Genomic DNA, 24,244 nt, shown 5'->3' on the forward strand with positions numbered 1-24,244 from the left:
TATTCGACTTTCTTCAACCAATTTTGACCACACTGAAAGCACACTGAAAGCTCACTGTGAAGCTCTCGCAACGTGTACTGCGGATTGCATACCTTTAGGCGTATATCCTACAGCGCCTAACAAATTTTGTCAGGGGGGGGCCTTCTCGAGTCTTTTACCTGATATTCTTATGTTTCCTTCTTTGCTGAATATCAATGCAAGGTAACAAGTATTCATCGAATTACTGTTCCGTTACCGTCCGAGAACGCCGTACATGTTTTAGGCCCGATTGTTCACCCCTAGTGCGACTGAAAACTAGTACGAAGCCCTTGTAACCCAAAATGAATGGTAGGGTTAGCGGAGAGGGGATTTTAATCAAATAATAACAATATTTTATTCGACTTTCTTCAACCAATTTTGACCACACTGAAAGCACACTGAAAGCTCACTGTGAAGCTCTCGCAACGTGCACTGCGGATTGCATACCTTTCGGCGTAAATCCTACAGCGCCTAACAAATTTTGTTAGGGGGGGGCCTTCTCGAGTCTTTTACCTAAGAATTCATTCCAAAAATTCCATCACTTACACATCGTTGTCAGACAATCAAGAAGTCATGCTTTTTGTGGTTATGTTCTACTTTAGTGTATTGAAATGCTCCTCGAACATACTTCTCAGTTTATCTTCAACTGAATCCACTACCCCTTTTGTATTACACTGCCTCACTAATCGACATCCCTAACGTGAATGTGACACCACCGGCGTCATGGTGCATCTGCCTCTATCCGAAATAAAGCATGGCAATATGCTTACCCGAAAGCGCGAAATACATCGAGGCACAATCCTGCTGAGATACACACATAGCAGGGATATACGCGTTACATCCGGCGGCATTCCGGCGACAGTTTCGGTGCTGCTGTACGGCCGTTATCGATCAAACACCAAAACGCCGGCCTCCGAAAGGACGAAGTTGCTCGAACTCGAACACCGGCTCCAACGCCTGGCCCCGTACTGATAGTGACCTGAAGCACCTTTTCGATGGCGTGCCTGATTTCAGGCCAGATGTCCTGGCATACTTCCCCTTTTCGAGTTTTTGCGTGTCTTGCGCCTGACGGCTACTCCCCGCGAAGGTGATTTGTCATACCGTTGCCCTCAGCCCGGCACATCGTCAGACACAAAAGCCCCCCCAACAAACACGCCGACCGTCTACTATGATTGGGTGAAACTTTTTTTTATGGGATTTGTTTAGTTTTCGGTTACGGCTGAGCCTGAGCCCGCTCAGTGCAACGATATCACTGATCCCGGGCAGGTGGATTTGGATAAACGAAAAGTTGTACCGCTGCAAAAGTAAATGGGAAAGTGTTCTTGATCCACCAAACCACGGCAATCATCATCAGCAGAACCTCGAAGCCGTGAGCCACAGTAGTACACTAATCTTCACGGAAAAGTGCAGCGCCTTCAAAAGATCAAACCTCAATCTGTTGTAACGTTCGTGTCCCAAGTGCATATATCATGCAGTGTGTGTGTTACAAGCCATAACTACTGCCTGGGCTGAGTTAGTACACACCAGCGAGAAGAGTCGGAAGTGCTTTTAAGTGTCAAATTCCCTTCACCAGACAAGCGATATCCGCCATCAGCGCGCGCGTGGTACGATTGTTTGATTTATGGAATGACGAGTTACGATTGACGGGAAACGATGTTTTCCGGTCCGTGTTACAACTGCGGTCATTTCGTGTCTTCAGGACACCGGAACGAACAGTGCCGACGCTACTAACAAACGAACAATCGCCATGGTGTCGGTGGTTACCGCGTCCTCCCATCTTTACGTCACCGGTGTCGACGGTTGCGTGTAAATAATCATCGGAAGCTTTCTTCCCCCCAGAGTAGTACATAGCGCATTGTCACGATGGGTGACTTTGGATCAGGTGAGTACCGTTTAGCTTTTGCCGCTTATTTACGACCTTCCGCCGATGGGTGTACTTTTACAGCTTTCATCGACTAAACCGTGTGCTGTGTTGCTGCAAAAATTAAACACGCCACAAAGCGTTAAGCAAATAATTGTTTCAGCGACCTCTATTCATTCAAAGTCCTCTACAAAGTCTACATCTGAAAAGCACAGTTTTAACTGTAAAACTAACAAATTTTGCCAGAGAAATTGATTGATGGTTTTTCGGTGGAAATGTTTAACTTTCCAGCGGCCTTTATGATAGGCAGCTCAGTGTCGCCCAGGCAAAACCTTGCTGACAGTGATTTCCAACAGCAGAATAGCGACACTTCCGACAATCGTACTAATCAACAGCGTCAGCACCGAGGACACCTGATCTAGGTTAACCTCTGGCATTTTAACCTCATTCTCGGCACACCTTGGCTTGTCGGCGTAGCAAAGGCTCCGCTCATACTGTACGATACTCGTGCCGATGATCTTCTGTACCGTGACGCGAAATTGTTCCTCCAACGGGTGATCTTTCGCCAGTGCCAGGTGTTTCGGTTTCTTACCCGTCAGTGGAATTTCCTGCAGGGCGCAGCGTTGCTCATCGGTGAAATGGTCTGAAGAAAAGGGAGAAAAATCGCATTCAATTAATTGCTGTCAAAAGCGTCAAGTAGCTTCGACAACCACCGTACGTCGTATCAGCTGATAGGCCCGATAAGCATCACAAACGAAAGCACTTCTGCCTTGTTCCATGAGCGAAAATCCTTCCTCAACATCGTAGTACACGTTACCAGTTCTAGCTAGCTGCGTTTGGACCAGCGTCAAGAAAGATTCGTCCTCCGTGCTCTACTTGACAGACAGAGGAAATAAAATACATCCCATCAAGAAAGTTGACATGCTGTCACTCGCTTTAAAATTTGGTAGCCTACATTTAAGAACTCCACCGTTTCGGGTGCATTTTCCAACGCCACGGCAAACTCGTACTGTACCAATTGCTTGAGCGTCTGAATGTTTTTCGGTGGCACCACCAGCAGCAGACTAACGATGTACGTCAGATAGAACTGATAAACTAGCATACTGAAGATCAACATGCAGAACAGCGTCATTCGACTGGCGTACGTTCTGCTATTCTCGATGAAGCCTACGAAGTGGATGGTTTAGAGATTAGAGTGCTCCATTTTGGGCGGATGACTCACGCGTACCTTGCTGACAAAGTATCCCCAGAACAAGCACCAAAAAGCCATTTTCTCTGTCTTGCTGTAGGTTCAGGTGCTGCTCGAACCTTAGCGCCTTATACATGAGCAGGGTAAACACAACAAACAGAACACCAACTGCCAGCCGTGTTGAGGGTCGAAAGGGATGCAGAAATGAGTTATTCAAACGGTCAACGTTGGGGTGTAGAAACAGAAGAATCGTTCTGTGGAAATTAAAAGCCGGATATTAAACGTTGTGAAGCTATTGGGAGCTTCCCACGTACTGAGTATCCTGAACTGCTGCCGTGTAGTCAAGCTTGTGGATGTGGGTTTGTTTTATCTCAACCGGCTCGAGGATAAAGTCTGCCAATTGATCATCATCTTCCATGGTCAGATTGAACGCAAGGCTGTAGGGACATAAGTTCCGGTTTGTTAAGTTATTAAGGTGCAGACGGGAAGTACATACCCGATGTTGTGCCGTTTGGATAGAACATTCCAGAGACGCAGTCCGTAGGCACGGTTATCCTGCATTCCACCATCCAGCGAGCTGTTCTGCAATGCTCTGGTCTACATAGATAGTGGAAATTGTTTGTACAGAATCATTTTATAACTTGTTCAACGCACCTTACTGATACCCGACAGTTGCATCCCAGAAAGGATCAACCGTCTTTCGTACGAGCTTCTGTTGTTCCACACCATCAAACCGGTGCTCACGCTCCAGCTGCCAATCTGCAGGAAGCTTACATACCAACCGTTAGTCCTCCACTGTCCACCAACGTCAAGAATCGCCCAGTCTGCGCCACCCGGAAGAAACAGCAGTGCATTGGTAGCAACCGTAATATTGAGCCGCTGAAACAACTTCCTGTTCTCCTCCAGGGCACGCAAACCGTACAAAAACCAACGGTAGCGCTCCCCATTGAAATAACCTCGTTCGGAAAGCATCGGTAGCACACTGTTCATGTCCCGACAGTTCAGGTCGGCCATGAGACCAACCCTGACATGAACCGAGCCCAGTGAGGTAACGAAGTTGCGCTCGCGAAAGCTGGCCACATTCACGAAAGCCATACTGTTTGGACAGTTTCTTCTCACACTATGTACAAGGTGAATGAATTCTGGACCTAGACGAGAGAGAGAAAGAGAGAGAGAACAAAGTAAAAGTTTTACAAATTATTAAGCATATACTTTCTACACCACACGTACCATGTTGCTGGTGAAAGCAGTGGAAAATGTAGACTACTTTCAGTTGCTGCCAGTTGACTACATCAACCACCAGGCGCTCATTTCTTATGGCAAGCGAAGTCCCAAGATACAGCAAAGGAATCAGCCATAACTTCATTGTTGCGCGTCGGAGATTCTTCCACAACTGATAGTCATTAGTTTGAAATCCCAAGCTATAATCAACATTAGACTGCACATAATGCACATCCCCATTATCCTGTCTAGAGATAATGAGACTAATGAGACGTACGCTCGAAGACGCAAGTCCTGCCATCTCTTACATGCGGATGAGTTCTTTGTTGGGTGTTGTGCGTACTGCAGAATGATACGTACCATTTGGATCGTGCTCTCCATCGTTTCACTCGTCTTTGGGCGATGGTTTGTGGTCGAGCAGTTTATACAGCAATCGAACATCAACAGCCTAACGGTGGTCCATTGTCACCGGGATGGGCTCGATCGAGAGTTGACAGTTTGGGCGAAGACTCTTCAGAAAACCTTTCCAGGTCCTGTTGCATATGTAGACAGTGGTCAATGGGATAGGGCTAAATTTTCCTCCATTCCCATCGTCACCCGATCGTTGCATAGGTTGGGATTGGTTGTGAACCTGGAATGCAATAACATTCGGCCCTTTCTACAGTACGCCTCTCCGGCCGGTCATTTCAATTCTTCGTACCGTTGGTTGTTTTTCGGGCGCCAGAACCTGAACCACTCCAAGTCTTTCTTCACCAACCTGAACATCAACCTCGATGCTTGTATCACATTGGCAGTTCGACGTGACGATTCGTTGCGCGTGTACGCTATTTACGATGTATACGGTAGTGTGAAGTTACGTGGCGGTACCGTCAAGTTTGATTATCTGGGCGATGCTACATCGGCCGGAGGGTGGCTTAAAACGACCCATAAGAGAGACAATCTTCAGCAAATCGAGCTAAGAGCTGTCGTGTCGGTAAATATAAGCTCCTGGCGAGAAAATATCGTGTTGATATTCCAAGTTCTGATCTCCAGAGCCTAAATCAGCATCAGCCAGAAACTATTGAAGGATATCTGAGCGCGGTTCCCGTTAAGCCCCGAGCCATCACAGCACCGAAGTTTGCTTATCAGCTTGCGAAGATACTGCAGATGAAGCTAAATTTCAGGTAACCTACTGATATGTTCTGATCGGTAAGGAACACACGGTGGCACATAACACTTTTTCTCCCGGACAGAATGCGGCTTGTGTTAGCTTCATCCTGGCGGTTGGATGTTATCGGCACCAATTCGTCGCATGGCGTGATTGGACAGCTTCAAAGCAAGCAGGTCGACTTTTCCTTGACGCCCCTTTCGGTGCAGCCGGAACGCATGTCAATCTACGATCCGACGATAGAGATCGCACGGGGAAAGTACGTTAGGTTGGCCAATACTTTTCCCGCAACACTAACCCTTCCATCTTTTGCAGATTCTATACAATGTTTCGCCATCCCAGATATGCGTTGGAACGAAACATTTTTCTTGCACCCTTTGAGTCCATGATCTGGATCGCTATCGTGATTGTTTTGTGCTGCATCACAGCACTTTTCACCGTCGTGTTTGTTGTAGAACGGCGAACTACTAACGCACTCTCGGTGGCTCTACTGCACTCGCTAGGGATACTCGCACAGCAACCGGTAGTAGTACCCGGTAGGATGGCACTTGCCGGGGAAAAGGTACTACTGCTTGCCATGTTCGGTTGCTGCATGCTTCTGTTTCAGTACTATTCGTCGTTCATCATCGGTTATCAGCTGATCGTACAACCGAAAACTATCCACACGTTGGAGCAATTGATTGCCACTGGGATGCCCGTTTCGATCGAAAATTTGTACTACAATCGTGACTTTTTCATGGTACTATCTCTCGTATGTGGTATAAAAAGTTCCGGTTCAGTTTAAAAATATTTGCCCAATTTCCCCGCCCCCAGCGAACCAAGGATCCGATTGCGATAGATCTGTATCGCAGACGTGTTCTGCCCAACGAGAACGCGTACTTAAACGTATCCACTGGAATTGCACTGGTCCGCAAGGGTGGACATGCTTTCCACTGTGACACGGCTTATGCGTACACGCATGTTTTAGGTAGTTGCGTTACTGATTACTGATTACTGTATTACAGTACTATACTTCCGCTAAACTCATTGCAGAAACGTTCACCGAGCGACAAGTTTGTGACCTGCAGTATGTGACGCTATACCCTCATCGCGTTCTCCATATCCCGGTGGCGAAGGGCAGCCCATTGAAGGAGCTGTTTAAGGGTCAGTTACAGATCATACGCGAGTCCGGCATCTTGGCTTACCAGCAGGCCCGCTACTTTGCCGCGCGTCCCCGTTGCATCAAGGACAGCCATCGGACGGAACCCGTGCAACTGTTTGACGTTGTGTCTGCCTTCGTACTGTTGGCCGGTGGAATGGTTTGCAGTTGTTTTCTGCTCTTGGTTGAGTTGGTATTTCGGTGGGTTCAGTTACGATTGCGGAAACAATGAGTACCGCTCGCCTTTCTCTCGATGACCTGAAACTTGATTTTGAGCCTCAAACTTGCTTTGCCCTCGTATCACAGTATTCTCAATTTAAAGTTTTCAGAATAGATACACTATTGCAATCAGTAGTGCTGAGTTAAAATCTTAACGCCCTAACAACACATCAGCCTTTTGGCGCTAACTATTGTAGAGCATAGTAGCTGGTTTGAATCATAAATATCTTCATCAATTGAAATACAATGTGTCTTTGCTATGCTTCGAATATCATCTTTCTACCAATAGTCGAAATCACTAGAGTTTTTTTTCCATTAGTCCAATGTGTATGAATTTAGAAGGTGAATGTTTGTCGATTTGGACAGACCACCATTTTAGTCGAGATATGTCGGAGTTTGTTTACAACAACATGAACAAACAGTCCCGATTCTTAGTCCCTGAAGCAATTTTACTAGTTTATGGGCCATCTTCCCATATCAAATGTTGTCCCACAGAGGATTGACCAAATATCGTCAATTTTCGTCAAAAATTCGCTAGCGATACCTCCACCGGCACGCTACCATCACTCTTCTCAATAACCTTCCCCTCGATGACCACGGAACTGTTATGTCAGGTTGAGAAATGTCAATATGCTCTGAACAACTCTACCTCCTATATGCATATACCTTACAGTAGTCTACTACAGAATCGTTTATTAGCAATAGTTCGTTTCTAGAAATTATTTACCATGTCTTGAATCTTGTCTATTGCAGTGAGCTGCTGGTAATGGCAAGACGATTGTTCATGTCATAATCCTCCAGTATTCGGCAATACTGGCCAGGCCGTCCCTTAAGAATAAAAAAAATCCTCTTGGGACCTGATTTTACTGAACAAAATCGTGGCGTCGTAACTCTTCAAGAAAAACATATCTTACTAACATATCTTCGCTGCCAAAGGGCATAGGAGGACGTCTTCTTCGCCTGAAAATTATTGTACTTAAGTAAATTACAATCCATTTAGTCGAAATTATCGTCTCACTTAATTTGGATCAGATTCCAGCTGTTACCTCCTTGACTGACAATTTAAATATGCTAATATCATGGCTCCCTCTACCAACGACTTTGTCCTAATAGCCTTAATTATGTAAATTATTGCTAATTCTAGACGAGTTGTGGGAAAGCGTGGAAACCTATAACCTTTTCCTATAACAATTACTAACAGATTAACGCAATCTGTGCGGCTGTGACATGTAGTTGTTGTACGCGATTGATAATTTTATGATGTAAGCATTTTTTCGAGCACCAAGGCCTACTTATAGCGCTATTCGCTATATAGCGTCAAGGTTCTCTTCTTGCAGTATTGTGAGCCATCTACACACGTCCATTGCATACCAAGGATGAAACCAGTGCTCTGTACGCTCCTGCTACTACTAACCCGCAACTTATCAGTATTGTCCACCCGTGCGCAAGTAATCGAAGAATTTCTCCAGCAACGCTCCGCCACTAGTTTTATTCTTCTGCACTGCGTACAGGAATTGGTTGACCGAGATGTAGTGCAGATTGCCAAAACGCTGCCCAAATCATTTCTCGGCACCATCTACTACATCGACGTGAGCAAAGCTCACTTTCAGCGCCAATTTCACCGTCATATGTTTTACGAGCGTTACAAAACGGCCATCACACTGAACCTGGAATGTTCCGGGATGGGTCGAGTGTTGGGTCAGCTGTCGGAAAATGCCTATTTTAACAGCACCTTCCATTGGCTAATGTTTGGTGGAAAGCATTATGAACAAGCGACCTGTTTGCTGGCCGAACAGAATATAAACTACGATAGCTCGGTCACGTTGTTGTTTGACGGATACGAACCGGATCCTGTCGCCGTGCGTTACGAAGTGTATGCCGTGCAGGGAACTGTAAAACGTCGTGGGGGTAGAGTAACTTTCGAGCTGCTAGGAATCGTCTCTTCGCTTAAGGACCTGCCCAGACGGGACCCCCTGAAGCGGGAATTGGGTGGGATTGAACTTCGAACAGCAGTGACGGTAGTTTCCATCTCATCTTCAGTATTGATTGCCTGGACAGCACTAATCGCACTCACCGTGCTTCTTGTAGACTGCCAATACACATCAGCCCCGGCCTTTTATCGAGAAGCTAACGTCGGTAAAGAAGCCCAAATCCTACAGTTCGGTTACCCACTGCTATCAACTGGTGAAACTACTGCAAAGGAAGCTTAACTTCAAGTAAGGCGCCTACAGTAGATAAATTGTCTGTTTGCCTCCCATTAACCTATCGCCGAATATCCCACCGCGGATAAGGCTTGTGATGTTTTTAACCAGCGACTGGCGGTTCGATCTCATCGGTCAAAACTCTTCGCACGGTGTGGTGGGACAGGTAGAGACTAGGCTGGTCGACTTTTCGATCACACCGTTTGCAATAACACCGGAACGTATAGCGATTTGTGACTTTACCATCGAAGTCGGACACGGAACGTACGTATTATGGGGTGGTCCTATCCAAGATGTCTAATATCCAAAGCGCGTAACTCTTCTGCAGCTTCTACACCGTGTTTCGACATCCAAAAAGTTTAAACGAAAACAACATATTCCTGTTACCGTTCGAGACGTCGCTTTGGATAGCGATCTGTCTCACCTTCGGTGCGGCCGCTCTCATCATATCGATATCGATCCTGTGCACTCCTCGCACCGATCGGGCCCGTTCGTACATCGACAGGTTGGGAGAAGATTCGCTGCTCTGTACGGTGGGAATAGTGTGCCAGCAGGGACTGCACCATCGGGTTACCATGTTGACCTCCATCAAGATACTTCTGCTGATTGCGATGGTGTCGTCGATGCTGTTGGTGCAGTTCTACTCCACCTTCATCGTAGGATATCAGCTCATAATGCCACCGAAAACCATAAACACGCTGGAGAAGCTGATGGACAGTGACATTAAGATGTCGGTCGAAAATCTGAGCTATCAGTATGATTTCTTTCACGTAACTATACACCATTCTGCTCTCGATGGATTTCACGATCACTCACTGCGGTGGAACCTTCTGCTCAACAGCGTACCAAAAGCCCGGAGGCACTGCGACTGTACGAAACGAAGATTCTGCCTAACAAGTATGGGTTTGTTAACTTAACGTTCGGCATGCAGCTGGTCAAGCGCGGGGGCTATGCATTTCACTGTGAAACCTCCTACGGCAATGCACTCATCATAGGTCGGTACCTGGCGGTGTTGCTACCGAACGAAGCTAATGGCTGTTCCATCCCACAGATACCTTTACCGATCGGGAAATCTGTGAACTGCAGCAGCTTCAGCTTTACCCACAACGGCCCGTCCATCTGCCGATGGTTAAGGGCAGCCCGTTGCGCGAACTGTTCAAGGTCAATTTGCAGCTGCTCAAGGAAAGGGGCCTGATGGCGTATCACCACTCGCGGAGCTACATTCCCAGACCAAAGTGTAACAGGCAGAGCAACAACCACACCGAACCGATCCAGCTTACCGATGTGAAGTTCGCCTTTCTTCTGCTGGCCGCTGGAATGGCTGCCAGTGTTGCGGCGTTACTGTGGGAGTGCGGTTGCGTGCGCCTCCGACACTGGTGGCTCCAAACACCGGTCACCCCCGGGCCGGAAGGATTTGTGTGGCTTAATTAAACCACGCCGGGGAATTGCATACCACCATTATGTACTTTGCACCTGATAATCACCAAACTATGAAATACATCACACTCTGTTTCGGTCGCTTGTTGGTTGGTTCGTGTGCATCATCATCACTACCTGGAATGGGCAAGGAGAGTCTTCTTTATCTGAACCACCTTATCCACGATGTAGAATTCTAACGTTGCATGTGAAATGCAGATACCGCACAACCCTCGGAACAGGTGAAACTTTTTCAAATTGATTTCCACAATGAATTGTGGAACCGAACCGGAGGTAACTGCTGCCACACTTGCTGCTTTCCTGATGGTAATCGCTTACACACGCGGTACAACCGATGTTAGTTTATCGCATACAGTGGAGGTAATCCCTGGAAACGGTTGCATCAACACACAAAGGCACCTCATTAACTCGACGGCGTCCTGGTAGAGCTGCTGGCGTGCATCAGCAGTAAGAGACGGTCGGTTGCGCCTGTCGTATAGCGCCTCCTCGCACATGGCACATGCATCCCCGGCGTACGGTAGCTACCATGACGTCACGCACGGGCCTATTCACACCCTTGGGGCCAATAGGGTGGGCAATAGAATATGCACATTACGTTTGATAGACAGGCAAACGCCAAACCCAAGAGAGACCGCCATAACCGTCTAAGTAGGCTTTTCAACCTTACTACCTCGTGGGGTGGCACGGCCTCAAGCACACAGTTGGCGGTGCGGTATCATCATCATACGCCGGAATGTGGGCTTTCTTATGGTCCTGCGTCGATTCGTACGAGCTGCTCGGGGTTGGCAATAGCCGCAACCATTACATTACACCGGTGTGCCTGATGGGTGTGCTCTACACTTCACATGCGGCGGTCGCGGTCGTTTGCGCTCATCGTCGGGTAATGGGCCACGTGTGTGCGATGATGTGTGCGCCCGGCCTTTACTCCATCATCTCCATCGTTGCCCCGTACACAAGATTGAAGTTGTTCTTGCCACCATCGCACCGCTTATGGGCCCTTAGTGCCTGTGACACTCTTCCTACGGTTCCCCTTACGTTTGGCCCGGTTCTGGCGGAACGGTAAGGTGTTAGATACACCCGGGTGTTACCTTAGGCAAGATTTCAATCTGATTCAGCATTTCAGTAGCCTATTCGATCCTGACAGACTTGGTTGCACGTATATAGGTGGTGTTCCCCGTGGCGTGCAGGGATCACAATTGTTTTATCGACTTCCTCCCGGAGCACATACGCACAGGGGCACACACATCATGAATCCGGATGCGTGTGATCCGCTTGCCCATACGAGCATGTACCAACGGGCGGAAGAAGGTGCTGTGCTGTAGAAGAGCTGTGTTTTCCGGGTTTTTTCTTTGATTGAGTGTTCCTTTTTGTACTTAGTCCCTCTTCTGTTCTAATGCTTGTGTTGATTTTCTTATTCACTTCCACAGATAGTGACGATAGTGACGGAGAGGGAGGTCTAGGCAATGTGAGCCGCGTCATCGTTCGACCACCAGGTAAGTGCATTTGACGGTATGAAGCTAGCGAATTGGGTTACGGAGTATTGGAGTTAGTTCTTAGAAGGATGTTGTATCGTATTTCATAGCAAGTGAATCTGATATCAAGCCAGTCACACAGGAAGGAAGCTTATGGTCTTCATCCGGCTTCTTAGTTGGATTCGGATTAAAATGAAAAGTCCAATTTTTTGTTTTGTTTTTGAACAGACGACAGAAAGAGAATCTACATCTCGAACGTGTACTGTACTGAGTTTATTTTATTATGAATTAATGTCCAACGGTCTATACGGCAAAAATGACAATTTATGGTTTTAACCCTCGTTTTGCTGGTGAGAATTGGTAATTGGGTGGCCGGACAGTCAAAAATGACCTATTGCAGAAGTGGTGAAGAAATGCGGCTATTTGTTACGTACGTTATCATTCATGTGGTGTAGTGTGTTCATTAATGTAATTCCCTCACACCGACCCCGTTGTTGTGCCTGTGAGCTAGTCCTGAAAATCTCTAACATCTAAAGATCATCGTCGTACAATCTTCCTCTGGGGTGTGGTTTTAAGCTGCGCCTAAAACACCCTGCTCTTTCAAGTTGGGAGATCTCTTCTAAATCGAACCAATGATCGATAAGTTTTATTTTTTTTTTGCGAAATACAAGTATGTATTCTTTTCTGTTCTTTACGAATAGTAGTTATAGTGGGTGTTTAAAAGTATAAAATAAAAATTTAAGATGATTACTGCTAAACGGTCAGCTGCTTAAGCACGTTCGCCTCGGATACGGCGCGCCAGCTGAATGTCCTTCGGCATAATGGTTACTCGTTTAGCATGGATAGCGCACAAGTTGGTGTCTTCAAAAAGACCCACCAGATAGGCTTCGCTTGCCTCCTGTAGAAGGAAAAACCGTGAAAGAAGGGAAGCGTTAGGATGGATTTTTGTTGCATTTCGCCAAACCGGGAATGGGCTCAGCGGTCGAATCAAACAAACGTACCTGCAGTGCACCGATGGCGGCCGACTGGAAGCGCAGATCGGTTTTGAAATCTTGGGCGATTTCACGTACCAAGCGCTGGAACGGCAGCTTGCGGATCAGCAGCTCCGTCGACTTTTGGTACCGACGAATTTCACGAAGCGCCACCGTACCGGGACGATAACGGTGAGGCTTCTTGACGCCACCGGTGGACGGGGCGCTCTTACGGGCGGCCTTGGTGGCCAGCTGTTTACGCGGAGCCTTTCCTCCGGTAGACTTACGCGCTGTCTGCTTGGTACGTGCCATTTTCGCTTATATTCGCTGGAATAGTTCTGGAAGAAAAAAAAAACAAAAAATGGGTAGTTGTTATTATTAGTTTTGGATAGTATTAACAGAATACACACACACACACACATAGTCAGCGGGATCTAGAAGGGAAAAAAAGAGCATTTCGTTACATTTTATGCTTTCTCTCTCTCGTTCGCTCACTTTATCGCTCTGTGGAAGGTGGGAAACCGGTTTCTCCTTCCCAGCAGCATCACCTCTCCCGCGAGGGGGAGGCGATGACGACATGCGCATTGACGCTCCCCGCCAAAAAGCTTGAGAAAATCAATAACCAAGCCAAACACTTTTCTTAACCTGAAATCATTTCCAGAGCCTACTTATTTATCTATGTGCACGGGGGCTCGTTAAATCCAAGATGTCGGATAGCAACTCCATTTGAGCAGCTATAGACAAACAAAAAAAAACTTAAAATTACATTCAAGATTGGAAAATACAACAAAAAAACTAAAATAACCTATTTTACAATAATTGCACGAAAAATAATAGACTAAAAACTTTTTTTTAAATTATACATTTAAAATAAATTACAAATAAACTGATTAATTGTTTATAAATGTTGGTAAATTTTCAAAAATCTTCGCAATCTGGCAAAAAGAGTGTACAGGAATGCATAATTTCTATGATGAATAAGCCACCGTCGGCCGCTGGTGTCCCAGGTTCATTCTTGCTGCATTTGTGTGCGACGTCACACAGCCGCAAATTCCATCAAAACAAATACAAATCCTCATACATCTCATTAAAAGAATTAAATAATGTTCATAACATTAAACACAAAGAAAGCCGATTATTGATTTGGGGAAATTCAAAACATAATTAATTGCACTTTTCCCATCAACGTCCACACCTGCAATCGACCCATCATCATCACCCTTCTATACTTCCAGCTTAGTAGCGAGCTCCGCTCACCAAACAAAATGGCGTCGTTCGTGGACCACCGCGGGCGCGACAGATCGAAACATTAGTGCTGCACGACGACTTTTCATTCATCGCGCGCATCGCCGTCACCGTTTTCTCGATCAAACACAATTGCGCGCCCTCGAACGCACATTGCGAAGCATAGCTTTATCAGGCCCATCCATCAGGCCAACACTGCACTCTTCTCCCAAAAGAAATTTTCACTTTCAATTCACACTTAAGGCACCGTTGTTCTTTACTCCCTCTGCGATTGCTTCGATTCCACGGCGAAACAAAAATCTTTTGTTGGCCCTTGCGGAGCGCTAGCGCTACCGCTGGGGGCCCGCACGCAGCCCATGGGACAACAGTAGGATGGGGTTTCTTACCTCTCACTCTTTTTTCAAAACAAAAGCTCACACACGGAACGTCGCCGAATTCGCTTCCACTCGCCAAGAAGATCCAAACAGTAATGACGTGTTGGTGTGCGCTTTGGCTCTTTGCCCTCTGCAAGTGTGCTCACACCAACACACACGTTGCTGCGATGCGGTTGTCTCGCTCGTGCTCGTAGCGTGTGAAGCGTTGGTGGGAGAGCTATCGTACTCGCTCACACTCTCCCGCGCTAAATGGTGGTGCGTTGAGTGTGTTGCAGCAGGTTTCTCGGGACGTATGTCTGTGCCTAGTTTTGGCTTGAATCAAAAATTAATTTAAATTAATCGATTTTGTATTGAAAATAGGGCATTATGTACAATAAAACTGATTTTAACGTATCTACTACGCAAATAACACCTGCACGAGTCCTGTAGAATATTCCGACGTTAAACTCTATTCTCGATAGAAAAAATAATGGCGCAAATCTGTTTTTTTTTGTTTCTCAACCCCATTTTATGTAAATTATGCTAATTCTAGAAATAGTCTACTTTCTCTTAAGTTTCTAAATTACCAAAACTTCATTTCACTCCATATTGTCGCAAAAAATTATGTTTTTTAAGGGATCTTAGCTTTTAGGCTAGACTTCCGGAACTATCAACCAACGACGGTTCCTGTTCATGCACACGCCCCCCAGTGATCTATTTTCACCTTCCGTTCCCCTCCCTCTCTAACCCACAGGACACAGTGGAAAAGCGAAACGTGGCCACCTATGCTTCGATGCAGCATTCGAAACCGGTAACCTTGGGCGGGTCGATCTGGTCGGTGAGTTTGAGTACGATCTCTTTCTCCGGCCGGACACGTGCAATCCGCGCTATCGGTTCTGGTTCAACTTCACCGTGGACAACGTGAAACAGGACCAGCGCGTTATATTCAACATTGTCAACATGAACAAGAGCCGCAATCTTTTTAAGGACGGCATGACGCCACTGGTCAAATCGACCAGCCGTCCAAAATGGCAGCGTTTGCCCCGGTGCGAGGTGTTCTACTACAAATCGCCCGTCCATCAGAACCACTACGTGCTGAGCTTTGCCTTCGGGTTCGACAAGGAGGATGAGGTGTACCAGTTCGCCCTTACCTTCCCCTATTCGTACTCCAAGATGCAGGCGTATCTGAATGCGGTTGAGCTCAAGTTTCCGGAAACCTTCGAACGGTCAACGTTGGGCATGAGCATCGTAAGTGCTGGCTGTGGTGCAGCGTGCAATTGTGAGCTCAGTTTTATTCAAGAATAATATTTTAATTGCAGCAAAATCGCAAACTGGAACTGATCACGTTCGACGACGTGAAGAAACCGGACAAGATGGAGCCGAAGAATGTGATCCACATGGTGGTCATACTGGCCCGCATACATCCGGGCGAATCGCCCGCATCGTACGTGGTGCAGGGTTTGATCGAATTTCTGGCCGCCGCTAATCAACCGATTTCGAAGGCACTGCGCGAGCACGTGGTGTTCAAAATCGTACCGATGCTCAATCCGGACGGGGTGTTTCTGGGCAATAATCGTTGCAATGTGATCGGGCACGATCTGAACCGATCGTGGAACAGGCTGTCCCAGTACACGCACCCAACCCTGTCGGCTGTGATGAAGATGCTGAAGGAGTACGATAATTCCAGTGTCAGTAAGCCCCTGCTAGCTTGAGTTTACGGCGCGTCAGGAGTTGAATTTGAATGTATCCCTTTCTCCCCAGTGTTACCAGGTGGACTTTGTGATCGATATCCATGCGCATTCGAGTCTGACCGGAACGTTCATCTACGGCAGCACGTACGACAACGTGTACCGGTACGAGCGCCATCTAGTGTTTCCCAAGCTGTTCGCTACCAAGTGCGAGGACTTTTGCCAGGAGCACATGATGTTCAACGCGGACGATCGAAAGTCTGGCACGGCTCGTCGATACTTTGTGGAGGCGCTCAGCGACAACGTTAACACGTACACGCTGGAGGTGTCGATGTGCGGGTACTTCCTGAACGGAACCAACATTCTTACCCAGTACACGGAAGATGGATGTATGTCCGGCAGAACTCTGCTCCATAGTTGGGCATCGACTTTTTTTTTTAATCTTGTTACTTGCTTTCAGACATGCGAATCGGAAGAAATCTGGCCCGCACATTCCTGGAGTATTATCGATTCACCAACATACTGCCCATCCCTCCCGTCGATGAGCTACGACCACGGAAGGGTGGTCGGCCCCGGACACACCGACCGCGGGCCCGTTCCAAAACACGCAGCGAGGTACGCGTTCGGCCTAAAACGACCCGTGCCTATGCACCGATCAGCTACACGGATCTGTCCATCTGTTACGACAGTGCCACCTCGGAGGATGGTTCCCCGGTGCGGTACATGTACGGGCACGGCAATGCCGGGTACGGTGGGTTGCGGATGCGTCCCCACATCCATCAGGATCAATTTTCACTGTCCAACATTCAGGCGGCCCGGTTCAGCAATCTCGACTTTACCAGCGACTTCCGGCTAAAGGTACCGAAAGCGAAGGGCGTCGCGCAGGAATCGAAAATGCCGCCGATCGAGATGCTTAACGTGCCCCCGAAGCCACACCTCACGATTATCGACTTTAATCAGCTGACGCGCGGTGGCCTGGAGGAGGCAACGTCCAGTGGCAAACCGATCGAACGGGAAAAGGAAAAAATTCGTCGGCACACGTTCAAATCTTCGTCGTCACGGAAGGCCTGAATGCAAACGTACCCCAACCGCGCGCTTCTAGAAAGTGTAACAATTTTCTATTTCCAACTTCTGTAGACTAGTCTTGATAAAGGCGGTAAACGGTTCCGTGCCGCAGAGTAATACTAGCAGTGATTGCTTCCCGTCCGAAAGTGGTCGCTGGAGCAGCCGTTCGATCTCTTCCGGTTCGAGCCGTCGATCGTGGATTGGTTCGTTGTATCGCAGGTGATGTTTCGCAATGCACGCACAGCTTTCCGGACTTGCCACACAAGCACAGGTACGGCGGGACAGGTAGATGGCGTATTTGAAGTTCCAATAGCGAGCTAGTGTGTGAAGTTCCTCCCGTAGAAGCACATTCGAAAGATCGCGAAAGCATGCGCAAAGCATCAGCCGGGTCTCATCGTCGTCATCGTCTAGAATCGCTCGCAACGTGCTGTAGATCGGTGCTATGGCAACACCTTGCACGAACGCAACCACGTTACGGTGTTGGTTTCGTTTCCATAGCAAATCGCCGTACACTCCTTTCCATTCGGTGCGCGAGCCAACCGAAAGGGTAGTGAGATAGTTGGACATTGCACCGCCACGTTCCAGCTTTATCAGCACCTCGAACGTACCCTGCTCCTGGTCGAACGCGATCGGTGTGTAGGGGCGGCTGAAATATAGGTCATCTTCAGCTTTGTCGTACTTTTGCATCGGTTTCTTTGCAATCGCACTGGTATCGTTTGGCACGGAAGAAGCCTCTTCACGCCAGGCTTTCAGTAGATGATTTCCGATGCCGTCCGGATTGTGCGTTCGAAGCGTTCGTAGCATTAAATGACATCCGGGTGGTACAATCACACGCTCCCGTTCGGTGACCGTGCTCGGAACGTATCGAAACCGGAAACGGAATACATTCCCCGTAACCTGAGCGATTGTTTCACACACGAACGGTTTGTACGTGCGATCGAAAACGTTCGTCACGTCGGCAGGAAGCGTATGTTTCGAGGGTTTCACATCCAGCACACAGTTGGTACAGCCGGAACCACAGCACACTGGATCTGCGCCGCTCATTAGAAGCTTCCAATGTGTTTACTAATTTTGCTTTCTTTCGCCAAATTCGTGAACTTTATGCTGACCGTTTGACAGCGGTCGGGTTTGTTTACATGCTGCTTCCTTCAACTTTGTATTAATCCATGCGTCAGCGTGTTCCTACAGGCGACCACAGCCGAAAACCGTCCCATTAAATAGAAACAATGATTGACCGGATTTTTATTAATTATAACATAGTTTAAGTATGTACGCAGTTGTACGTATCACAAGTATTGCCTTCCCCTTACACGCCCACCTTCCCCAGTGCCGAGTCCGTTTTCGGATCGGCGGTAACGTTCTGCACTGCCACAATCGTTTCGTTGATCGTGGTTTGCATTGAGCGCATGTTCTGTATCTGCAGCAACCGTAGTATCTGGGCCGCCTTTTCCAGATCCCGCTCGGCGTCCGTATGCGGTGGTTTGCCTGTTGTGCTGGTGGTGATGGTGTTGCTCTTGCTGCTATCGGCGGCCCCCACCAGCACAAACGGTTGCCCGGCGATGAGCGGCTCCTTTAGCGTTTCCTTGTTGAAGCAGTCGTGAATCACACGACCGGCCGCACGCAGCGATACGAGATGATCGGGATGGTAGGCAATGCCAAGCCGGTCGGCAAGCTTTCGGGCGCCTTCCTCGAACTGAGCGTTGGTGAAATCGAGACTATCGAACGGATTGGTCGACTTCACTTCCGGTGCGTTTGATTTCTTCTGTTCCTCCACCTTCCGGGCACCGCTCAGCGGTCGGTAGGTATCGACGTTGTCCGAATACTCCAGCCGGATGGCGTGCAGCAGCAGCCAGGTCAGTTGCTCCTGTCGCGTTTCCAGCTCGTACGGGAGCCCGACGTCGATCTTGTACTTGTCGTACGCCGCCTCCCAAACCTCGACCGAACCGATCTGCTTCAAGTTTTCCCGGTTTTCAATCGTGTAATGGCGTATTTTCTGATCCTCCAACCATGAGACCAGCGAGCGGAATTCCTTCAGATCTGCGGGTGCGAAAAGATGGGGCGTTTTGGGGGTTAATAGTTGCCGGCTTTTACGAACCACCCGGTGAGCCTGTTTGCGTACCGTCAACGTTAACTGGCTGGTTGCCGGTATACTGCAGGGCAGACAGATATCGTTCGAACATTCTCGCCACGAACAAATTGCGAAACAAATAAAACACCGTTGGGAGAATTTTCGCGTGTCTGCCTTCACTATGCGAGTTGTTTTGTATTGTCGCTGCGGAACGTCAAACTGACCGTAAACCATCGGGGCTGAGTTTAGGGTACCGTGTTGAACGATCCAACATGCATACCAAGGTGTATATATCGTACTGCGAGCGGACTTCGTAAGGGAAAACTGATTTTTTGCATAAAGGAAAGTATATAAAAATGAACAAAACTCAGCATAAATTAAATGCTATCCAATCAATCTTCATAATGGACTAAAATTAGTAAAAAAAGTGAATTTATGGAACAGTTGTCTTTGCTCCAGCATGACAGAGCGACGGTGTGCTGCAGCAAAAAGCAAACCAAAACAAAACATCCGAGCGCGATAGAAGATTCATAAAAAGTAGGCCATAAAGGATACGGAAATGACCGATTCCGTGGTTTCTAACCGGCACAAGGACTGCATGCCCTGCCGGTTGATCAGCGGATTCGGGGTGATCGGTATGGGACTGTACATCGCGCTGCAAGCCCAGAAAAGGCCGAACTGGTTAGGTCGTTATAGCATGTTCGGCATTGCTACCGGTTTGTAGCACCACCGACGGTGTTCCTGTTCCTGGCCACAATTCTAATCCACGCAATTTCTTTCCTTTCAGCTGCCGGAAGCATAGGAATTGCACGCTTGTTGGATGTTTATCCGTTCGGCGAAAGATCGCCGAAATAGCTCGAGCTGAGTTTACTGTTAAAATAAAGTTGCATTCACACTCACACACCGGTCCCGTTTGGTTTGCCAAATTTGCGGCTACAATTATTTCATTCCCACCTTCCCTAGACTGGTATCGGTCCGCGGATCCGCCGTCACGTTTTGCACCGCCACAATCGTTTCGTTAATGGTCGTTTGCAGTTGGCGAATGTTTTGAATCTGTAGCAGGCGCAATATCCTTGCACACTGGCCCAAATCTTGGTCCGTTTCGAGCCCCACCCCACTGCCCTGCTCGATCGGGAACGGTTGCCCCGTGATGATCTGTTCCTTGAGGGCTTCCTTGCTGTACGCACTGCTAATTACTTTGGCGGCCGCCTGTAGTGACACTAGATGGTCCGGATGGTAAGCGATCCCAAGCCGTTCGGCCAGCTTCCACGATCCCTCCTCAAAGTCCGCGCTGGTAAAGTCAAACGCATCGAACGGGTTGGTGGATTGCACTTCCGGTACGCTGGATTTCGTTGCCTCCTCTTCCAACTTCTTAGCTCCCGTTATAGAGCGGTACTGTTCCGCATTGTCGGTGTACTCGAGCCGGATCGCATACAGCAGCAACCACGTTATTTCCTCTTGCTTTGTTTTTAGATGCGTCGGCAGTCGTATGTCCTGCTTATATTTCTCGTACGCTTGATTCCATTCCACGGGGGCGTTGATTTTTCTCAGTGGTTCCCGACCATCGATGGGCAGGAAGCGAATCTTCTGATCCTCCAGCCACAGTACGAAGCTACGGAAATCTTTCGGATCTGCACAGGAGAGTGAATGGAATGAGAGGGGAAAGCAACACACAAAACCAGGCTAACAATCCACTTGCCATCGATGTTGAGCTGTCCTACGCGAGGATATTGAAGCGCCGATAGGTATCGTTCAAACATATCACTTTTTACGTAGGTATTACTTTCGTTCTGGTCGATAGGAAAGGCAGCGTCCTTGCTTTTCACAAAGTGTGTCGCATTCGTAAACAAATCTTGACCAAGGTTGATGTACGCAAGGTATTACCCCATGTGTGCCGTGATACTAAAAAATAAAAATCAAAATCATTTGAACATAACGGATAGCGAATCACGCTGCTGAATCAAGCGCATTTACTGGGACAACTTCCTTGATTACTTATCCGGGCCTAATGCTGCAGAAGTCCTTGGGATCCTCACGGTAAAGTCTTCACACCGCATTTATATTTATCCTACCACGCCTACTATGTCTTTTTTTGAATTTTACGGACTAAGTAGTCCGGTGCCATTCTCATGACATGGTCATGAAGGGGCCCAAATCCAGCATCTATCCCTCGAACGCAGCCGAAGAGGTCCGTATCCGAGTGGTAACTGCGAGACTCAGTGGAACAAATATAATACCCCGATCGAGAGCCATCTTGCACCTAAAAGGACATCCTGCTGGAAGAGCTTTTCAGAATGTGTCGGAACTGCTCCCCCGTGTGCGGACGTTGCTCATACGCGTACGCTTCAAAAACAAGAATGAATTCCGTGTCCCACCACCTGAGACGGTCAAGTGGATGATGTGCACGTTATCTCACACGTTCACGCGAGTGTGGAATGGTTTTGTTTTTTTAACCGAAAGCAACACGCACGCACCGCAAGAATGAAACTCCTGCTCGTTTCCCGTTTGCCAAATTGTTTTCGCCTACCTTGAACTATATATTCGCCCGATCAAAGGTACGATTAGCGGCAGACGCGGCCGGCCTTTATTTCCCCTTCGCAATGTGCAAATGTGCAGACCCCCCTATGCCATAAACCCAAATTTCCGCTTATTAACATTGTACAGCCGTAATGGTTCATTTCCATCTTAATCTACAAAGCCAAAAGGCCCGTGTTATCATCAGACGTGTGTCAACAGCCAAAAAAAAAGGAACCTCCGTAGCGTAGTGTCTCTATCGTTTCGTTGGCTTTCGGGATGATTTCCGGCCCAACGAGTACTCCAAACTGAAGCTGATTTCTTAAGTGTTATTTAGTTACTCATAAAATCGATTGTTATCTAGCGTCAGACGTTGGTTTACACAAACTTGCGCTCGCTCGCACCAAACTGCACAATTCGCACAGATAAGCGACGATACTAGTGTGCTTTAAAAACGCGCTCGATTGGACGGATTCCTCCCACAGACTCGCATCACCCGCAAGACAGTGCATCGACGAAACCAAAGACAAAGAAAAAAAAAGCGATGGCAGGCCAACATTCAACGGCTTTCTTCCGCTGGTTTGCTGCGCTATGGCTCGGCATGATTGCCACCGTTAGCGGGCACGGCATGGTGCTGGATCCGATCGCGCGTGCATCTCGCTGGCGTTGCAATCCGCTCGCCCTGCCCAACTACACCGACAACGAGCTGTTCTGTGGCGGGTTTCAGGTACAGTGGGGCACGTACGGTGGCCAGTGCGGAGTGTGCGGCGATAGCTATGGAGATCCGCAGCCCCGCCGCCACGAGCTCGGTGGCATGTACGGGCAGGGCGATATTGTGCGGCAGTACGCGCAGGGTAGCGTGATCGAGGCGAGAATCCGGCTGACGGCAAACCATCGAGGATACTTTTACTTCGATCTGTGCGATCTGTCCTCGAACGGTGGTACCGAGGATGAGGCCTGCTTTGGCCGCAATCCACTGTACTTGGTGGACGGCAGCCGGAACTGGAGTTTGCCTTCCACCGCGACTGGCGAGTATCGCGTCAGCTTGAAGCTGCCCGATGCGGTCACCTGCACGCATTGCATTTTCCGCTGGACATATGTGGCAGGTAAGTGGCGGGGGGGGTGGTCGTTGGCTACGTTGGTGCGATGACTAATCGGTGGTTTACGACGGCAGGAAACAACTGGGGCTACTGTGACGACGGAACGGGCAAACTTGGCTGCGGACCGCAGGAAACGTTCAAAACCTGTTCCGACATAAGGATAGCCGCGCCTCAGGATGTTATTCCTAGCTTCGCTTACTGCACTAAAGCTGTTTAGTTGAGTCGAATCTACAAACCTAAGTCCTCCTGTTCACTTACTGTACTATATTAAGCAAATAAAGATAATATAAATCTCTAGTTCGCGAGTATTCTGTGATATTGGCCAGTTGCTGCAACGCTTCCCTCGTTACTCACGAAATTCACTCCTTTATTCTAGGCGTTTAAATACACAACTTCCAGTTCTTCCCATTTGCGCGGGGAAACTTACAAATATACACGACATGCAGTGGCAACTAGTGTGTGGTTGTACAGTGTTAGCTTTAGGACTAAGGATAGATTGTAAAATGTAGCTTCCGGACCGCTTCCTGCAGCTCAGAAAAATCTACAAAAATGGAGGGAACTTTAAAAAAAAAGAAACGAAAGAAATTGGGGAAAACCATGTTGCTAGACAGAGAGATAGCTTTAGCGCGATAGAACGGAGAGATAAAACCATTTCACTTAACAAAACGCACAGTGGATGAGACCGGCCGATAAGGATAAGACATCTTACATCAACGTTACTATGACCAGATACACACAGCGATTATGCGCGCACTCGATTTGGCGCTTAGGTATGAGAAAGTCCAGCACACTCTCCCCGCCGACGGAGCAGTGTGTATGTGTACGTGTGTGTGTTAGAGCTATTGTTGGCGGGTTTTCTTAAGCCCCTCGAGGAACTGGGACAGATCGTACTCCTCATGGTACTGACTGTCGTCCCACAGCTCCGGCAAACTCTCGAGAACTGTCTTAATCGCAGCCCCGCTACTATTACCATTCGCTTCCAGCTCGGTTGTGGTGGCAGTGCTGCTGCTGCCACTGCTGCTACTATTATTCGTCGCTGACCGTAGACGACGGTCTGAACCACCGGGTGGTGGAGGTGCACGCTGCTGCTGCTGCTGCTTCGGCTTTCCACCAGCGTCATCCGCCAGCGTAAACAGATCGAGCAGCTGCTCCGTACCCATCGTATCCATCGACGCGTTCTCATCGCTCACCACCGTGTTAGCGGTGAGCAGCTTAAACTTCTGCAGGCCCATAATTTTCTCCTCGAGCGATTTGCGCGTTATCAGCCGGTACACGTTCACCACCTTTTTTTGGCCGATCCGGTGCGCACGGTCCATCGCCTGCAGGTCCTTCATCGG

The 24,244-nt window shown here is 48.2% G+C and overlaps 9 protein-coding genes across 11 annotated transcripts; 4 read left to right on the forward strand and 5 right to left on the reverse strand.

Annotated features, from left to right (window-relative positions):
* Positions 1 to 801: 801 nt before the first annotated feature.
* LOC118517095 (cytosolic carboxypeptidase 6-like) lies at positions 802 to 17,269 on the forward strand. Its single transcript, XM_036062952.1, has 6 exons — positions 802 to 1,900; positions 11,859 to 11,924; positions 15,227 to 15,720; positions 15,792 to 16,160; positions 16,234 to 16,549; positions 16,621 to 17,269. The coding sequence occupies exons 1-6, from the start codon at positions 1,882 to 1,884 to the stop codon at positions 17,229 to 17,231; spliced, it is 1,875 nt and encodes a 624-aa protein (XP_035918845.1). The 5' UTR covers positions 802 to 1,881; the 3' UTR covers positions 17,232 to 17,269.
* On the reverse strand, positions 2,033 to 4,784 carry LOC118517094. 3 transcript variants are annotated; one of them, XM_036062950.1, is made up of 9 exons: positions 4,650 to 4,784; positions 4,299 to 4,537; positions 3,723 to 4,216; positions 3,565 to 3,665; positions 3,383 to 3,505; positions 3,108 to 3,322; positions 2,835 to 3,046; positions 2,598 to 2,751; positions 2,033 to 2,522 (listed from the first exon to the last, which is right to left on the reverse strand). In XM_036062950.1, exons 2-9 carry the CDS (start codon positions 4,432 to 4,434, stop codon positions 2,191 to 2,193), a joined length of 1,767 nt encoding a protein of 588 aa, XP_035918843.1. In that variant the 5' UTR covers positions 4,435 to 4,537; positions 4,650 to 4,784; the 3' UTR covers positions 2,033 to 2,190. The 3 variants fall into 3 exon arrangements, with proteins under 3 accessions (XP_035918843.1, XP_035918841.1, XP_035918844.1); XM_036062948.1 differs by having other exon boundaries at positions 4,299 to 4,784; XM_036062951.1 differs by having other exon boundaries at positions 2,374 to 2,522; positions 2,593 to 2,751; positions 4,299 to 4,784.
* Positions 5,182 to 7,062, forward strand: LOC118517096 (ionotropic receptor 75a-like). The gene is made up of 6 exons (XM_036062953.1): positions 5,182 to 5,258; positions 5,322 to 5,452; positions 5,522 to 5,695; positions 5,752 to 6,175; positions 6,250 to 6,403; positions 6,469 to 7,062. The coding sequence occupies exons 2-6, from the start codon at positions 5,436 to 5,438 to the stop codon at positions 6,804 to 6,806; spliced, it is 1,107 nt and encodes a 368-aa protein (XP_035918846.1). The 5' UTR covers positions 5,182 to 5,258; positions 5,322 to 5,435; the 3' UTR covers positions 6,807 to 7,062.
* LOC118517100 (histone H3.3A) lies at positions 12,116 to 14,653 on the reverse strand. The gene is made up of 3 exons (XM_036062958.1): positions 14,506 to 14,653; positions 12,905 to 13,212; positions 12,116 to 12,801 (listed from the first exon to the last, which is right to left on the reverse strand). Exons 2-3 carry the CDS (start codon positions 13,184 to 13,186, stop codon positions 12,673 to 12,675), a joined length of 411 nt encoding a protein of 136 aa, XP_035918851.1. The 5' UTR covers positions 13,187 to 13,212; positions 14,506 to 14,653; the 3' UTR covers positions 12,116 to 12,672.
* On the reverse strand, positions 17,257 to 18,377 carry LOC118517097 (NADH-cytochrome b5 reductase-like). Its single transcript, XM_036062954.1, has one exon. It carries the CDS (start codon positions 18,267 to 18,269, stop codon positions 17,259 to 17,261), a length of 1,011 nt encoding a protein of 336 aa, XP_035918847.1. The 5' UTR covers positions 18,270 to 18,377; the 3' UTR covers positions 17,257 to 17,258.
* Positions 18,378 to 18,438: 61 nt separating this feature from the next.
* Positions 18,439 to 21,574, reverse strand: LOC118517102. The gene is made up of 3 exons (XM_036062960.1): positions 20,993 to 21,574; positions 20,255 to 20,924; positions 18,439 to 19,264 (listed from the first exon to the last, which is right to left on the reverse strand). The coding sequence occupies exons 1-3, from the start codon at positions 21,051 to 21,053 to the stop codon at positions 18,532 to 18,534; spliced, it is 1,464 nt and encodes a 487-aa protein (XP_035918853.1). The 5' UTR covers positions 21,054 to 21,574; the 3' UTR covers positions 18,439 to 18,531.
* LOC118517101 lies at positions 19,757 to 20,219 on the forward strand. The gene is made up of 2 exons (XM_036062959.1): positions 19,757 to 20,009; positions 20,081 to 20,219. Exons 1-2 carry the CDS (start codon positions 19,853 to 19,855, stop codon positions 20,146 to 20,148), a joined length of 225 nt encoding a protein of 74 aa, XP_035918852.1. The 5' UTR covers positions 19,757 to 19,852; the 3' UTR covers positions 20,149 to 20,219.
* Positions 21,575 to 22,254: 680 nt separating the features above from the next.
* LOC118517098 lies at positions 22,255 to 23,204 on the forward strand. Its single transcript, XM_036062955.1, has 2 exons — positions 22,255 to 22,913; positions 22,982 to 23,204. The coding sequence occupies exons 1-2, from the start codon at positions 22,352 to 22,354 to the stop codon at positions 23,122 to 23,124; spliced, it is 705 nt and encodes a 234-aa protein (XP_035918848.1). The 5' UTR covers positions 22,255 to 22,351; the 3' UTR covers positions 23,125 to 23,204.
* Positions 23,205 to 23,253: 49 nt separating this feature from the next.
* LOC118517099 (TATA-binding protein-associated factor 172-like) lies at positions 23,254 to 24,238 on the reverse strand. The gene has a single exon (XM_036062956.1). It carries the CDS (start codon positions 24,221 to 24,223, stop codon positions 23,747 to 23,749), a length of 477 nt encoding a protein of 158 aa, XP_035918849.1. The 5' UTR covers positions 24,224 to 24,238; the 3' UTR covers positions 23,254 to 23,746.
* Between the last annotated feature and the right edge of the window lie 6 nt (positions 24,239 to 24,244).

Source organism: Anopheles stephensi, unplaced genomic scaffold, assembly GCF_013141755.1.
Source record: "Anopheles stephensi strain Indian unplaced genomic scaffold, UCI_ANSTEP_V1.0 ucontig5, whole genome shotgun sequence".
In the NCBI taxonomy this organism is placed as follows: Eukaryota; Metazoa; Arthropoda; class Insecta; order Diptera; family Culicidae; genus Anopheles; species Anopheles stephensi.

What these genes read in the sequence shown, in the direction of transcription:
- LOC118517101 (XM_036062959.1), top strand. Translation starts at nt 19,853, where the DNA reads ATGACCGATTCCGTGGTTTCTAACCGGCACAAGGACTGCATGCCCTGC. An exon ending in CATGTTCGGCATTGCTACCG is followed by an intron (nt 20,010 to 20,080) that starts GTTTGTAGCACC and finishes CTTTCCTTTCAG; the next exon opens with CTGCCGGAAGCATAGGAATT.
- LOC118517096 (XM_036062953.1), top strand. An exon ending in ATAGAGATCGCACGGGGAAA is followed by an intron (nt 5,696 to 5,751) that starts GTACGTTAGGTT and finishes CATCTTTTGCAG; the next exon opens with ATTCTATACAATGTTTCGCC. An exon ending in ACAATCGTGACTTTTTCATG is followed by an intron (nt 6,176 to 6,249) that starts GTACTATCTCTC and finishes CCCCGCCCCCAG; the next exon opens with CGAACCAAGGATCCGATTGC.
- LOC118517098 (XM_036062955.1), top strand. Translation starts at nt 22,352, where the DNA reads ATGGCAGGCCAACATTCAACGGCTTTCTTCCGCTGGTTTGCTGCGCTA. An exon ending in CCGCTGGACATATGTGGCAG is followed by an intron (nt 22,914 to 22,981) that starts GTAAGTGGCGGG and finishes TTACGACGGCAG; the next exon opens with GAAACAACTGGGGCTACTGT.
- LOC118517097 (XM_036062954.1), bottom strand. Translation starts at nt 18,269, where the DNA reads ATGAGCGGCGCAGATCCAGTGTGCTGTGGTTCCGGCTGTACCAACTGT.
- LOC118517094 (XM_036062948.1), bottom strand. Translation starts at nt 4,590, where the DNA reads ATGGCAGGACTTGCGTCTTCGAGCGTACGTCTCATTAGTCTCATTATC. An exon ending in GGGGATACTTTGTCAGCAAG is followed by an intron (nt 3,047 to 3,107) that starts GTACGCGTGAGT and finishes TCCACTTCGTAG; the next exon opens with GCTTCATCGAGAATAGCAGA. An exon ending in GGCCTATCAGCTGATACGAC is followed by an intron (nt 2,523 to 2,597) that starts GTACGGTGGTTG and finishes CCTTTTCTTCAG; the next exon opens with ACCATTTCACCGATGAGCAA.
- LOC118517095 (XM_036062952.1), top strand. An exon ending in CGTCATCGTTCGACCACCAG is followed by an intron (nt 11,925 to 15,226) that starts GTAAGTGCATTT and finishes TCTAACCCACAG; the next exon opens with GACACAGTGGAAAAGCGAAA. An exon ending in AGGAGTACGATAATTCCAGT is followed by an intron (nt 16,161 to 16,233) that starts GTCAGTAAGCCC and finishes CTTTCTCCCCAG; the next exon opens with TGTTACCAGGTGGACTTTGT.
- LOC118517100 (XM_036062958.1), bottom strand. Translation starts at nt 13,186, where the DNA reads ATGGCACGTACCAAGCAGACAGCGCGTAAGTCTACCGGAGGAAAGGCT. An exon ending in CCGCCATCGGTGCACTGCAG is followed by an intron (nt 12,802 to 12,904) that starts GTACGTTTGTTT and finishes TTCCTTCTACAG; the next exon opens with GAGGCAAGCGAAGCCTATCT.
- LOC118517099 (XM_036062956.1), bottom strand. Translation starts at nt 24,223, where the DNA reads ATGGACCGTGCGCACCGGATCGGCCAAAAAAAGGTGGTGAACGTGTAC.
- LOC118517102 (XM_036062960.1), bottom strand. Translation starts at nt 21,053, where the DNA reads ATGTTTGAACGATACCTATCGGCGCTTCAATATCCTCGCGTAGGACAG. An exon ending in AGGACAGCTCAACATCGATG is followed by an intron (nt 20,925 to 20,992) that starts GCAAGTGGATTG and finishes TCTCCTGTGCAG; the next exon opens with ATCCGAAAGATTTCCGTAGC. An exon ending in CCGCGGACCGATACCAGTCT is followed by an intron (nt 19,265 to 20,254) that starts AGGGAAGGTGGG and finishes TTTCGCACCCGC; the next exon opens with AGATCTGAAGGAATTCCGCT.